This window comes from Arachis duranensis, chromosome 3 (assembly GCF_000817695.3).
Source record: "Arachis duranensis cultivar V14167 chromosome 3, aradu.V14167.gnm2.J7QH, whole genome shotgun sequence".
Lineage (NCBI taxonomy): Eukaryota > Viridiplantae > Streptophyta > Magnoliopsida > Fabales > Fabaceae > Arachis > Arachis duranensis.
In genome coordinates, this window is record NC_029774.3 from 25,389,524 (window position 1) to 25,404,757 (window position 15,234).

Consider the following 15,234-nt stretch of genomic DNA (forward strand, 5'->3'; position numbering starts at 1 on the left):
ATTGGTCTAGGTGAATACGAAGATGAAACTAACGGTACTATGAACGCAGATGTGGCGAAAGTTGCAAATGCACTAGCAAACCCACATCCATTTCAGGAGCCCTCTTTCATGCGGTCGTTGGATTTGGAGGCTATGCATGCACCGGAATTTCTCCAATATATGAATGCAGATATGTAAAGAAAGATAGTTGTATGATAGTTTGAAATAGTAGATCAATAAGGTCAGATGAGTAATGTATGTGATCTGTGGATTGTAATTTGTGATAATAGCATTTGAATACTTTATTAGTTAATTGTTATTATGGATTATATTTACTAGTTCTTTATGTAGATAGAATAGCTAAAATATAGACGATTATAATTATATCTGTTTAAGTGTATTTATGAATTGTTTAAATAATAAAATATTTATGACTGTTTATACATAATAAATGTTTTATTACTTATAATGTATAGAGAGATTTTAATTGTTAAGATATATATTTACTGATTATTTATTAAAGTATATATCCTGCGGTGTGATTGTAGCAGAGTTTCCTGTTGTGGTGGATGGTAAATTCACGATGGGAATGGAATTCAGTTCGAGGGAGGCAGTAATCAAGGCAATGAAAGATTATACCATCCGTAGAGGTATAGACTATCGGGTATATGAGTCAGAACCGACGATATTCTATGCTAAATGTACACAATATGGCGCAGGTTGTGATTAGTTGATCAGGGTTACCAAACTGCAGAAGAAGTACTGTTGGGAGATAAGGAGGTACAATGGTAGTCACACTTGTACCAAGTCTACCATTTCTTAAGACCATTCAAAACTGGATTCCAAGATATTTGCAGAAGCAATTAGGCCATTGGTAGAGGTTGACCCATCTATAAAGGTGAAATCAGTCATTGTGAAAGTACAGTCGAGGTTTAACTACACCATCAGTTATCGCAAGGCATGGTTAGCAAAGAAGAAGGCGATGGAGTCAATTTTCGGAGGTTGGGAAGCATCGTATGAAGTTTTGCCCATATGGTTTGAGGCTATGTGTCACAAGGAGCCGTCAGCAGTGGTTCACTTTGAAACAATGCTTGCGTACTAGGGGGATGATTTGGTTCCTGATATCCGTGTACTACATCGAGTCTTCTGGAGTTATTATCCTTGTATTAGTGCCTTCAGACACTGCAAGCCAATAGTGTAAGTGGACAGGACTCATTTGAATGGAAAATACCAATGTTCTGAAAATCGGTTCGAACCGGCCGGTCGAACCGCGAACCGGTGAAAATTACGATTCGGTTATATGCTAAAATCGGAAAAAATAAAAACCGTTGTTGAACCGTTAAACCGGCCGGTAACCGGTCAGTCGAACTGAACCAGAACCCGGCCGGTTTTTTTACTTTGCATAAAAATGCTCAAAACACACTGTTTAGACGTTTAGCATTCAGCAAGTAAGCCCCAACCCTTACCAGTTGCCAACCCTAACTCCAACTCTCCAACGGCGCAGCATCACACCCTCTCTCATCCTTCCCATCACCCCCGAGCTAGCCATTCCTCTCAACGTCGACGAGCTCAGTCCCTCCCTTTCGTTCAGCCGCCGGACCTCCTGACGCCGTCGCCGGTTGGAACTTCGAAGCTCACTCGGTCCTTCACTCAACTAACATCTCAGACTCTCAGTAGTGGAAGAATAGTCGTTGGGCTCGCCTCCTGCCTCCGTCGCGAAGTTCTGTTCCACTGTCGTCGGTGCCATCTCTGTTCCTACCTCCATCGCCAGCTCTTCATTTCCAGCGCCGTCATCCTTCCTTGCATTTGAATATGTAATGGAGCCTCTGTTTGATTTTGATTCTAATTTGTTTTTATTCTGAACTTTTTTATTCTTATTGTTGGTTTGATTCTGATTTAGTTTTATTCTTCCATTGTCCTCCCTATGGTTGATTCTAATTTGTTCTTTGGTTGGGTTGTTCTTGATTCTTTGGTTGGATTGTTAATTTTTTTTAGTATTATCATAATTTCTAACCGTACTTGATTTATAATTCTACTTTCTTTTTAATTGTCTCTAAGCGTACTTGATTTTCTGGATTTAGAGTTATTTTTATTGAATTTTGAATTCATGCTTGATCTGCAATTTCTGTTTGATTCTTCTTTGTGTTCATGTAGCAATTTGAGTATGGGCTATAGAATACATTTTTGTAGTCTTTGCGTGATTTAGGCAGGCTTAATGTTTATTCGATCTGTTCTCTGCTCTTATATCTTATCCCCTTTGGGCTGAGCAGAATGAGAAGAGTTAGCAATTAGCTTGACTTTACTACTTTGTAGAGTCTTGTAGCTGATGCTATGGCATACTCAGTCATACTTCCTGACTCTTAATGTGAGTTTCTGCTGAAGCTATGCTTTGCACTGCATTTGTAGTGAGTGCCCTAATAAATTTTTGTACTCTCCTTCAGTAGCTAATTAATCTGGACAATTAATCTTGAGTGGGACATAGCTTGATGATTCAAATTATCCATGAATTGAAAGAAATTGGCTTGTTGCAAATAATAGAAAATCTTTGTGCTTCCAGAACAGAGCAATATGCACATGTAACTTATTACCAGAAAATTTCTTAAAGTCTTTTAATTCTTTAATTTTAATTCTCTCTTGAACAGTTCATTATTGGTGATGGCAATAACATGTATGATTTCACTTATGTTGGAAACGTGGCTCATTCCCATTTATGTGCTGACCGAGCTCTAGCTTCAGAGGGGGAAGTTTCAAAAAAAGCTGCAGGAGATGTACCTTTGAAAGATTCTCTCATTACATTTTTTGGTATATAAATATTTGTTTAGTTATGTAAATGAAGATTAAACATGGACATCTTAGAAGGTGGTGATGATGATCCTGCTCTATTGTAGATGGGTTGTTAGTTATTCACAGGTATACATTCTTTAGAAACCACGGTTGCTAACATGATGATAAGTTGATGATACATTTAAGGATAGAATTTCTTCTTTTGGGTGAATGACAAGACCTAGAAAATATATGTTTCAGCAAATCCTAATCAAATACTTAAGCTAAAATAAGAAAGATATACAACAAAAAACCTTATTCCACTTGGTAGGGTTGATGATTGATGACAAACTTGGATCATTTTGATGCTGCTATGTTATGTTTGATTGGTTGTTTTGTTTTTTGACTTTTGAATTTGTAGTTGAATGAGATTATAACATTCTAGTTTATGTAGTACTTTTAATTTGAATGATATTTTAAAGTTTATATTAGACTATAATTATATTTTCATGTGTTTATTTATATTTTATTTATTATTTTATTATAAAACGATTTTTTCGGTTCAATCACGGTCGAACCGGTTGAACCTATAAACCAGTGAACCAGTAGCTAGAGCGGCTTGATGACCGGTTCGGTTTTCAGATTGGAAAATACAATGGTTGTTTATTCGTTGCAGTCTCACAAGATGGTAATAACAATATCGTGCCTATTGCATTTGCCATAGTGGAGGGAGAGACTTCTGATGCATGGTACTTTTTTCTAAGTAACTTGCGTCAATATGTGGTGACACGCATGGTATCGGACTTATCTCTGATCGACACGATTCTATTAGGTCAGCTATTGGTCGTAGTAATAGGGCTTGGTCTCCTCCGAGAGCTTTTTATATGTTTTGTATCCGGTATATTGAGTCAAACTTCTTGAGGAAGTTCAAGGAACCTTATCTACAGAAGTTTATCGTCAATATCGGTAAGTTTGAATAACATGAACTCTGTTGTTATTGTAAATACGATTGAATAGAATGTTGTTCATAGTTGAATTTTTTTTATCGTAGGATATTCGAGGATTATTTGGGAGTACCAGATGCGCTATCAACGATTACGCAAACGGAGTGAGGCTTACACCAACTGGCTTGACTGGATCACACGTGAGCAGTATCCTTTGGCATTTGATGGTGGATACCTATGGGGTCATATGACCACCAATCTTGTGGAGTGCATCAACTCTATCTTGAAGGGGCACGCAATCTCCCAGTGACTGTGCTTGTTAAGGTTACATTTTACAGAATGAATGAGTTGTTCACTAGAAAAAGAGCCGAGGTTGAGGCTCGAATTAATGCTGGACATGTGTTCTTTGAGCTGGTGACCTCTAAGTTGCATGCAAATCAATGAGCATTGGGAAACATACAGGTTAGCTGCTTTGACAGAGAAAATAAGTCTTTGAAGTACGTGAGATGCCTAATGGGGTTGAGTATGCAGTTGACTTACGCCGACAACGGTGCGACTGTGGTAAATTCTAAGTTGACCGAATTCCATGTTGACATGTATTTGCTTGTTGTGCAAATCAGCGGTTGGATTAGCAAGTGTACGTTCATGACGTATACAAGATGGACTAAGTTTGAAGAGTATACAGGGCTAGGTTTAAACCACTGAAAAATCCTACAACGTGGCCTGCTTATCATGGCCCTCGATTCATTGGCAATCCGTTCCTCTGATGGGTTGCCAAAGATCGGCCTAAGATGACCCGCTTCTTGAATGAGATGGACACTCGTATGTTACATGGTCCTAGGCACTGCAAGCAATGTGGTGCCGAGAGCCACAACCATAGTAGATGTCGTCAAAGTGGTGGTCCAAGTGCAGGACCAGTCGGAGAGTAGGAGTTACTATTGTTACATTTCATTTGACTTTATATTACTGTATGACATTGGCATTTTGATATATTGTATCCAACTCAATTAAAACCAAAATAGGTCACAACTTTTTAATTAACATAGTCGATCCATAAAGTCAAACCTAAATAGTAACAACAACCTAATTATCCATACAACTTAATTAACGTAGTCGATCTGTACATGTCCTTCTTGCAAATCATCCAACAACCTCCTGTAGTGCGCAAGCGAATGGTATCGGTAAGCATAGTTTTCACGATCCTAGTTACACCACTTGCCGTTAGAAATCTCTTATTTAACTTATTTTGTAAAAGATAAAATATAATTTCTAATACTTCTTTCAATGCATATATTAATTCATTTTACCTGTTCGCAATCGAAAACACTCGAGGATTGCTGGGAATCGGCGCAAAAAATGGTATACGGATCAAAACCCAAGTAGGGGTGCACATGGCCCGGTCCGGTCCGAAGACCCGGTCCGGTCCCGAACACTTTAGGGACTAATTTGATGTGATTTTACTGGGTTTAGGGCCGGGTAAGGGTCTCAAAAATAGACCCGGTCATTATTTCGGGTCGGGTCTGGGCCATAACTCGGGTCACCCGAACTCGGCACGGTGGCCCGGTCATTATACACAATTAATATTTTGTGTTATTAGTGATGGATTATGGCTATTCTTATGTGGAATTTAAGTATTGTAAACCTTAATATTTTGTGTTATTAGTCATTATAAGACTATAAGTTAATATTTTATTATTTTATGTTTAGAATGCATAATATTATGTTATTTGTATTGATTTAAATATTTGGTGTTATTAGACAATATTAATATTGATTGTGGTTATGCTTTAATTTTGAAGAAGGGTTGATTCTTGTGTTATTATGTGAATGTTGTGATGTTATAGAATAATTATTTTCCAAAATTTAGAGGTTTAAGAGATGTAGAATCCAACTTTTGGTGATGTCGTGATAAAGTTGATCAAGACCCGGACTTCACCCGGTCTAGACCCGGCTTTAGTGTGGCCCGAAAATAACACGATTTCATCGGGTCTAGGGTCGGGTAAGGGTCTCATAAATAGACCTGGTCATTATTTAGGGTCGGGTTCGGGTCAACGCGAACCCGGCTTCACCCGGCCCCATGTGCACCCCTAAACCCAAGTAAGCAAAAGTGTCAATGGACCATCCATCTCCTTGCAGTCGACACGAGTTGCCCTACACAATGATCTATACAAGTGTGCGAGGCATGCGGAACCCAAACTAAACTGTATGATCCCAGCGAAGTTACGGAGCAAAAGCAGAAATTTTCAGTGCACTGCTGCACCCGACTTATCTCCAAACAGAATTGTCCTAAATAACAACATTATGTGACACTTTACTACCTCTGAATGTGAATATCATCAGTCAACACTATGCGATCTTCAAACCCCTAAACCACGTCAATTTTATAAAGCTTCTTCTATAGTCTGTCTTTCTCGGTGCAATCCCAAACTGGTGCAAGCACTCGGCCTCCAAAGTCTCAAAACTACTCATGGTCAGTCCTGTAACCGAAATTCCATTTGTCGGCAGACCAAGAATTGTCGCCACATCCTCCAGCGTCACAGCACACTCACCAACCAGAAAATGAAATGTGTGAGTTTTTGGCTGCCATCTCTCGATTAGAGCATTAATAATTGCTGATTGGCATTGGATGACTCCAATATGAGAAACATGATAAAAACTAATCTCCCATAAATGCCCATCAACAATTTGATTGTACGGATCCAGCAGCATAAAGTGATCACATATCAACATCCGTAAACCCTACAATATTACATTTTCGTTATAATTACCAGTATATAATTATATTAACAATAACATAATTATGCTCACATGTCTATTATAATTACCAGTAAAATTATATTTCACACTCATATTTATTAACTTATAACAAAAACTAATTAACTTTAAATGCATAACCACAATAAGTTCAATAATGATAAATTATTTAAAAAACTTATATATATATTTTCTTTACTTTACAAAACATAACATAATATATAATAACATAACTAGAATAAGTTCACAAGTGTCAATAATAATAATAATAATAATAATAATAATAATAATAATAATAAATTGATTTCATTTATTCCATCCAAAACATAATAATCAATAATCATACATGTCATTCCAAAACAAAACATATTATTAATCAAAATTATTCACAGACTTTTAAGCTAATTAATTCTACTCTATTAACTATTTCTAAAACTTAACAATAATCACACCACCCGTATACATTTAATTAGTGTTACTATAATATTGTTACTAAAATCTAATATGATCACTATTATTTTTATTAAATTAAAATATTAGATAATAAAAACTTACATAATTTGGATGCCTAAGATAATTAATAATGTGAAATTTTGGTTGATTCACTTCTTTAATTCTTGGTCTTCTTGGCATTGTGTTCAAATTCTTTTCCTACTGCTATGTGGTCCACCAATAGCCGAAAATGGAGATGGTTGTGGGATTGGGGAGCAAACAGAGAGGAATTTGTGTGTGAGAGTGAAAATGATGGTTACTGGGAGGGGGGTAACATTCCAAAGGGTTATTGGAAGCAACGAAGCCAACCAAAGACCAGCTGCATGCGTGCCACGTGAAAGCCAGTACCCAAATTGAACCCACTGTTTTCTGTATCGCCTGATTACTGTACTTGGACGGTCCGATTACAGTACCCCATCGGACGGTCCGATTTGTCTTGCGCAACCCTCATATCCAGGTGAAATACCATATATCTCCATAACCATGCTATACACCAACCCTCTCTCCATATTAAAATTAAAAAACTCTCTATAAACCCTACAAAAGAATAAATAGTATCATTTTTTCAGAAATTTATTAAGTCTAACATTTTTTTAAGAAACTTGATAATTATTGTTTTGTGGGAAATTGTATAGTACATAACTTATTAAATAAATAAAGGGGTAAATCACATATATAAATCAAATCCAGGCAGATATTACACAATTCTACCAAAAGAGAAAATGTTACAAAGATCTATCAGAAGGACAATTTCATGTAATTCGAATGAGACTCATTCGAATTACATAAACTAACAGTAATTTGAATCACCTAAATTCGAATGACTAAAGATCAACGTAATTCGAATTGAACCAATTCGAATTATGCATGTATTGAATCCTAGGGGTAATTCGAATCACATTGATTCGAACTACATGCAAACATGACCCACACTAGTTCGAATTAGCCTAATTCAAACTAGCCCACCATTTTGACACACATAGTAATTCGAAACAGCCTGTTTCAAATTACACACGGATTTGGCTGCACATGATAATTCGAATCCCACTCATTCAAAGTAAAGGGCTTTTCCCTATAAATAGAGTTCGAATTGAGCTCATTCAAACTACAATCCCAAACCCCTGCCCCACCAAATCCCAGAGAAAGCTCTTTCCTTATGACTCCAACAAAGTATTCAACATCACATTCAGCTGATGGGAGATAACCCGGACCAATTTTATCATTTGGATGGGATCACTTATATAGCTGGTGTCATCTATGAAGAGGTTAGTGTGCACTTGTCCTTTTAAAATAGGATTTAATGTGCTGTTTTTATATTCTTGCCTTTTGTTTGTTATAATGGTAGTTGTTATTTACTGTTGTTTAGTTAGATAGAGTTGTTATATTAGTGGTTATATTATTGGTTTATTAGTGAGTACAAATAAACAGAAAAGTATAAATAGTAAGGGTAACAGAGGGTGAAACTAAGTTAGAGTAAGATTTTCTTTGTTAAGATGAATAGTAATCATTGAAGTGAAATTTTTATTTTAATATTATACTATTTTTAAGAAAATTTTTTTTAAGACAATATTTTTTTATTAAGCCCAATTTGATGTATATATGATGTTATTTTCCATTTTAATCCGTAACATTATTTGTTAGACTAGAAGCTGTATTATTTGGATTAAGATGTGCATTAGTGAATCATGTTGTATAAATATGTTCCGAGCTAAGAGATAATCTGATACGTTCTTTATGTAGCCCCATCGATGTATCTCGAGCATGCGACGGCAGCAGGGTATGAACCTCGACAAGAGGTACATTCCGTACTTGCAAATGGCCGGGTTATACCATCTTGCAAGGCTGAACGAGAGTTGGTTTAGGTTGGATGAGCCACTGGTCAGTGCATTCGTGGAGCGCTGGCGGCCGGAGATGCACACCTTTCATATGTCATTTCTGGAGTGCACGATTACACTGTAGGACGTGGTGTACCAGTTAGGGCTGCTGATCGATGGACATTATGTTAGTAGTTGCCTGACAGATTTTCAGATGTACATCGAGGGTGGTCGCCCAGATTGGGTGTGGTTCGAGGAGCTGCTGGGTGTGTTGCCTCCTACGAACTGCATCCAGAAGTTTGCAGTGAACTGCAGCTGGTTCTAGGAGACATTTGGAGAGCTTCCTGATGGTGCCGATGAGCCCACTGTTAGGAGGTATGCTCGGGCCTATATCATGATGCTGGTGGGGACTCAGTTATTTTATGATAAGTCCGATAATCGCATTTACATTAGGTGGCTACCATACGTAGCCAAACTTGAGGACATGGGTGGGTACAGTTGGGGATTAGCTGCTCTCTCGTGGTTATACCGATGCATATGCCGCGTGACGAACAGACATGTGGTCAAGTTAGCCAGACCGTTACAGCTACTCCAGTCATAGTTGTAAAAATCGGATCGGACCGGTCGATTCGACCAGAAAACCGGTGAATCAGACTCTATACCGATCCGGTCCAGTGTTTGAACCGTACATGGAATTGAACCGGTCAAACTCGGTGTGAACCGGTACGAACTGGTGAGGTGGTCTGACTGAACCGTTTGGAAGAAAATATTTCCAAAATGCTTACGGTAGGGTTCGAACCCTTGCCCTCAAGGAAACAAAAAGGCTCCACAACCACTAGACCACTATGTTTTCTATTAAACTTTATGCAAATTAAAATCCATATAGATATCTTCTATCAAATAGTTTACTTTTATTTAATTTATTTTAATTTTAATTATAAACTCACTCATTCTTAAATTAATATCTATTAATATTATTTTTTAATAAATACTTGTAGTATATAATAGTATAAAAGATATAAACTAATTAATAAATTATTAAAATTTAAAAATAATAGTTATTTTAATATAAAAATAAAATAAAAATATTTATGATAGAGTAAAAATAATAAAATATTTATTGTTCATGTTCCATATTATTTTAAAATAACTTGATATTTTAAATGTTAGTAAAAATATGTATTTTAAATTTTAATTTTAAACTTTTGACTATTTTTTATTTTTTATTTACATAGGACCGAATCAACCGGTTCAACCAGTAACCCAGCGGTTGAACCAATGACCCAGTGATCCAGTGACCTAACCGGTTCGATCACCGGTTCGGTTCTGACAACTATGACTCCAATCATTGATCTTCTGGCGGTTTTTTGGATTTAGTCCTGCTGGATATAATACGTTCGGCTGGCCTTTGGCCTCAAGGTACTATTATATTCAAATGCTTTATTTGTCACAATTATTAGGCTTTAGGTTCATCCCATGCTATTATTTTATCCTATTCAATTTTTTATTCTATTATTTGGTGTTACCTTCATTTGGTGATAACCTAGGTGTCGGTTGCAGGTGATCAGGTCACAACCCTACAGCGAGCGAGAAGGGACCTTGAGTTGCGAGTTGGAGGCTTAGGATAGATCTCTTACAGGCTGGGGATATGAGTATTTCAACCACTCCTAATAATTAAAAGATCCCTTAGATTAGCAATGCTGTGTGACATATAATGATGTTTCGTTATTTTTTTCTATCCCTTAGAATTAGGTGCCCCACGCTGTAATGAAATCGGTGCTGTATCAATTATACCAACTTCTCTGTCACCACTGCGGTTGAGATCAACTGCGAAAGATGGGAAGGCAACCACAATTTCATGAGGTGCAATCACAGGCACGGATGAAGATGCACCAATAGGTCTCGAACTAGAATAGGCTACCATTGCTGGAGTATGGGTATTCCGGTTCGAACCACCCGAGCTAGAGACCACATCTACAAGCTTTGCCAACAGCTCGGGTGTCTTGACCTCAAGAAACTGTCGACGACAATGGAACAGAACCTCCAAATCTTCATCACTCTCAATGACAAACGAATCGTATTTCACATCATCTCGCAAAACTGAAATCGGAATGTGATAGAATAACTTCTCAACCCGTTTCATTCCTTGCAACCCCAGTTTCTGTATTATCGAACTCAGGAACTCAACGAAGCTCATTGTAGGTTTCAAAAAAATACTGAGGGGATCCTTATCGGTAAACTTAATACCAAAATGTGTTTTTTTCTTAATCGACCCTCTATAGTGCACCAATACTAAAAAACTCTCTTCACTAGCCATTGTGTTTCACTCTAATGAAAGAAATTCACGTTCACACCATATTTACACACGTCGGGGGCTTAGTAATTTGAAACAGTCAATTTCGAATTATATATATAATTCAAAACAGCCTAATTCGAATTACTATGTAATACCTTCCATGAATAATTCGAAACACTTTGATTCGAACTGCTCTAACACAACATGCATGCATAATTTGAATCAAGCTGATTTGAACTACCCTAGGAGTACATGCATGCATAATTTGAATTGAGCAAATTCGAATTATGCTTCCCTATTAATTCGAATTGGTTTAGTTCGAATTACTCTTAGTTTTCCTAATTCGAATGAGTCTCATTCGAATTACATAATAATATGCTTTTGGGTAATTCAGATAACGTTTTTGTCTTTAGTAGACTTTTGTAATTTTCTCTTTCATTTGGTTTAATATCGCATTTTACCCTAAATAAAGGGTACATAGAGTTACCGAGTTACGAGTTCTAAAAATAGATTTAAATCAATAGTTGGAATTGTAAATCCATAAAATTGACCAAAACCAATGTATTTGATATTTATTTTTAGCCATTAAATTACTATGTATACTAAAAAATTTCGAAATATCGATATTTATTTAAATGGATGAGTTAATTGACCATTCGATCAATTCCAATTGATTAGATCCAATCATAATATTTAACTGAATTTATTTTAACATGAACCTAAATTAATGTAAAATAAATCTATTAAATTGAATTAACCTAATTTAAAATTAATATATATAAATTCGAGTTTATAGAATAAATTAATAATTTAAAAAAATTAACAAATACTATATTATATTTATAATAAAATAAAAGATTAAGTTTTTTTCATCTCTAAGGTCTAAGACCAAAATCAAAATCGTCCCTGACCTTTTTTTGTTATTAAAATCATCCTCAACGTTATAAAACGTAATAAAATCATCCTTTTCTACTTTAATTTTAATTTTTTTACTAAATTACCCTTAATAATTAATAAAAATAATATTAAAAAATAAAAACAAAACACCCCTCCCCTAACTCACCCACCCCCTATCTCTTCACTTTCTTCCCTCCCCATCTCCTTCCTCCTTTCCCTCTTCGGAACTCCCCAACACCAAAGAAGTCCTCTTAGAGACGCCCAAATGGAACCCACCACCAACCTTCTCCAAATTCCAACCCCAACAACCCCACGAACCCAAAACCTTCCATACAAAGAACACCAACATGATGAAGAATTACGAGAACGACGATACTGATGCATTATTTGCAACAACAGGCACCACCAAACCCCAAGAGATCTCCCAACTCTCTGAGAAAGTTTGCAGTTTGAGCGAGAGTGTCTCCGCCACAACCTTCAACAAAGAAGATACGCGCCAAAGGATAGTAAACAGATCACCCGCCAGAATACAGAAAAATTGCTCATTTTCCAGTGACTTCGCCGCTAGGATGGTCGGGAAGTCTCCAGTCAGGAGGTCAGAGCAGTCTCCAACGAGGAGGAATGGTGGGTCAGTGAGGCTTGTTTAGAGCAGGGACCAAATGGGGAACGGATTATCGAGGAACCAGACTCGCTGTCGTGACACCGATGAGAATTCCACCCGGCGTTCTAGGTCTCCGGCAACCCAAACCGACAACATAGCAACTAGATCTGTCGTGGGTCGGAGCACATCTAAGAGGAGAGGAACAAATTAGTCCCTTGCAAAGGTGAAACAGGCCGCTACATCGGCAGTTGAGAGTGGTGACCGAAAAATGGATAATCCGGCCATGGAGGAAGGAAAGTGGTCATCTTCAGCTAAAAATGAGTCTCTGGAAGGGGATGGAGGAGGAGTTGGAAGAAGAAGATGGGGAGGAAAGAAGGTGAAAAGATACTTGGGAGGAGGGGATTGTTTTGTTTTTTATTTTAATATTATTTTTATTAATTATTAAGGATAATTTAATAAAAAAATTAAAATTGAAGTAGAAAATATGATTTTATAACATTTTATAACGTTGAGAATAATTTTAATAATAAAAAAGGTCAGAAACAATTTTGATTTTGATCTCAGACGTTAAAAACAAAAAAAGCATTTAACTCTAAAATAAATTATTTTAGAATAAAAATATTATATGATATAAAAATATTAACTAAAATATAAAGATATAATATTTTATTATTAATTTTGCTGTAAAATATATATTTTAATTATAAAATAAAACTTTAAACCAAACGGAATCATCTAAAACATGACACAATCTCAATCAAAAAATAATCCTAAATAAGAAAATAAAAAAATCTTAAAATCAACACTTTTATTAAAATTTAATCAACACTTAACCAACAAAAAAAAATAATCCTACACAATTAAAAATACTAGCAATAACTACAAATTACAAAAAGTTGGCCAAACACTCTTCAAAAACAAATCCAAATCTAATAAAATATACTTTGGAACCGAGTAGAGTCGGGTATTGAAATATTGAACACCCCTTACTGTGAGCAAAGCAACGGGGTTTCGGGTTTAGAAAAGAAAAACCAAGCAAAATAAGACCGACGAGAACCCTAAATCCTACCCTCTTCTCCCAGTAGCGGTTCCTTCTTCCCTTCGTCCTACGCAACGCATTCCCCTTCGCTGTCGTCGTCTCCTTCCGGTCGCCGGCGTCGCCTCCGTTCCGGTAGGCCCTCTGCTCCTTTTTTAATCCCTTGCTGTGTTGCTCATTGTTGCCGCTATGTTGTGTTGTCACTGCTGTGTTAATTGTTCTTCTTGTTGGTTATTAGAGTTAGCTTTAGTTATGATTTTTTATTCATGCGATTATGAAACTTTGGTTGATGATTTACTTTTAAGTTCAAACAAGAAGCTGCCTCTTAGAGAAGCTTCCAGAGTGTGCAGAGAAGGAGCAAGATGATTATCCCAGTCCGTTGCTTCACCTGTGGAAAGGTGATTTTCTCTTCTTCCTTGCATTTCAACACACTATTGTTCTTTCTTTTTCACGCTTTCAGGGTTTATTTAATAAGTCTTTGGATAATTGGTGCTCAATTTTTGTTTATAGGTTATCGGAAACAAATGGGATGCATATTTGGACCTTCTTCAGTCAGATTACTCTGAAGGGTCAGTTTTGCCCTCTTTCTTCATACTTTCAATTCCTAGTTTTCTTCGGTTAGGGTTTATAGCCTGTATATTTTATTACTGTTGCGACTGCCTTATTATATATGTAATATGTTACATCTTATAATCCTGTTATTGATTTTGTATTGCTATGTTATTCATTGCTAAAATTTGAATGTGGGGTTACTAATTACATACTTGCATATGCTGAGCCGAGTTAGATAGAAAGATTGATTTTATTTTATTTTTTGTGGTGACTTGAACGGCTGAAGGGTTGTTTCACTTGTTTGTCTATCTAATTAGTTATTAATTTATTGGATCTAACATGCTTGGCAAAACGGTAGTATGAGTAGTCAATGGTTTAGGATGGATGGTAAACAAATCCTGATTAGTTATGGTCTATTCAGAAGCTATTTGATTGTTGTACATTATTTTAACCTTTTCAATTCAACATGCATTTTCCTATGTTCAATATGTGAAATCTGGTATTGCTTTTTCAGTTTTCCTTAACTGCTGATGGTATTTTAGTTGATTAGTTAGGTCTAATATGGTTGCCTTAACATCACGGATTGCAGAGATGCGCTGGATGCTTTGGGGCTGGTTCGTTATTGTTGTAGGCGTATGCTTATGACGCATGTTGACCTCATTGAGAAGCTCCTGAATTACAACAGTAATGTGTCTCTCTCTATAGTGTCATTGTTTTTTGTTTCTTCTATTCATGCCCATTTTCTAACTTAGCCTGTTTTGTACTTGATGTTGCCTTTGGTTTCAGCTCTTGACAAGTCTGATCCCAGTTAAAAATGATGTATGGAATTGGGTGCGCATGTCATTCTTCCGAATCACATGTCTATTATTTTAGATTTTACTTCTTGAACATACCTGTTCTTTCTTTTTGTTGTTGTTGTGATTGGCATATAAACTCCTCTGTAGATTGCACAGTGGCCTAAAGTTCTATGCCTCTTTTGCAGACTAGCTTAAGTGCTTTTTTTGTTTCATCTATTGTTTTCTCTTTTATTACACAGTCCTACCTTTCTCTCTCTAACATGAAAGTGAAAGTGCATAAAAATTTTCCACAATTGAATGGAAGGGGAA

At 36.4% G+C, this 15,234-nt stretch overlaps 2 protein-coding genes across 3 annotated transcripts; both read left to right on the forward strand.

Annotated features, from left to right (window-relative positions):
• The first annotated feature begins 562 nt into the window (after positions 1–562).
• Positions 563–4,615, forward strand: LOC127745470 (uncharacterized). Its single transcript, XM_052258207.1, has 9 exons — positions 563–698; positions 837–1,051; positions 2,622–2,781; positions 3,419–3,491; positions 3,575–3,708; positions 3,794–3,953; positions 4,025–4,100; positions 4,218–4,323; positions 4,467–4,615. The coding sequence occupies exons 1-9, from the start codon at positions 563–565 to the stop codon at positions 4,613–4,615; spliced, it is 1,209 nt and encodes a 402-aa protein (XP_052114167.1).
• An 8,893-nt stretch (positions 4,616–13,508) lies between these two features.
• LOC107478001 (DNA-directed RNA polymerase subunit 10-like protein) lies at positions 13,509–15,137 on the forward strand. 2 transcript variants are annotated; one of them, XM_016098097.2, is made up of 5 exons: positions 13,509–13,711; positions 13,882–13,974; positions 14,087–14,145; positions 14,718–14,812; positions 14,915–15,137. In XM_016098097.2, exons 2-5 carry the CDS (start codon positions 13,939–13,941, stop codon positions 14,938–14,940), a joined length of 216 nt encoding a protein of 71 aa, XP_015953583.1. In that variant the 5' UTR covers positions 13,509–13,711; positions 13,882–13,938; the 3' UTR covers positions 14,941–15,137. The 2 variants fall into 2 exon arrangements, with proteins under 2 accessions (XP_015953583.1, XP_015953584.1); XM_016098098.3 differs by having other exon boundaries at positions 13,514–13,711; positions 13,895–13,974.
• The last annotated feature ends 97 nt before the right edge of the window (positions 15,138–15,234 follow it).

Excerpts from the sequence above, each read along its gene's own strand:
- LOC107478001 (XM_016098097.2), top strand. The coding sequence starts at position 13,939 with ATGATTATCCCAGTCCGTTGCTTCACCTGTGGAAAG. Across the intron at positions 14,146-14,717 it reads CAGTCAGATTACTCTGAAGG|AGATGCGCTGGATGCTTTGG; the intron begins GTCAGTTTTGCC and ends CACGGATTGCAG. Across the intron at positions 14,813-14,914 it reads GAAGCTCCTGAATTACAACA|CTCTTGACAAGTCTGATCCC; the intron begins GTAATGTGTCTC and ends CTTTGGTTTCAG.
- LOC127745470 (XM_052258207.1), top strand. The coding sequence starts at position 563 with ATGGGAATGGAATTCAGTTCGAGGGAGGCAGTAATCAAGGCAATGAAA. Across the intron at positions 1,052-2,621 it reads ACAAGGAGCCGTCAGCAGTG|TTCATTATTGGTGATGGCAA; the intron begins GTTCACTTTGAA and ends TCTCTTGAACAG. Across the intron at positions 4,101-4,217 it reads GACATGTGTTCTTTGAGCTG|TTGACTTACGCCGACAACGG; the intron begins GTGACCTCTAAG and ends TTGAGTATGCAG.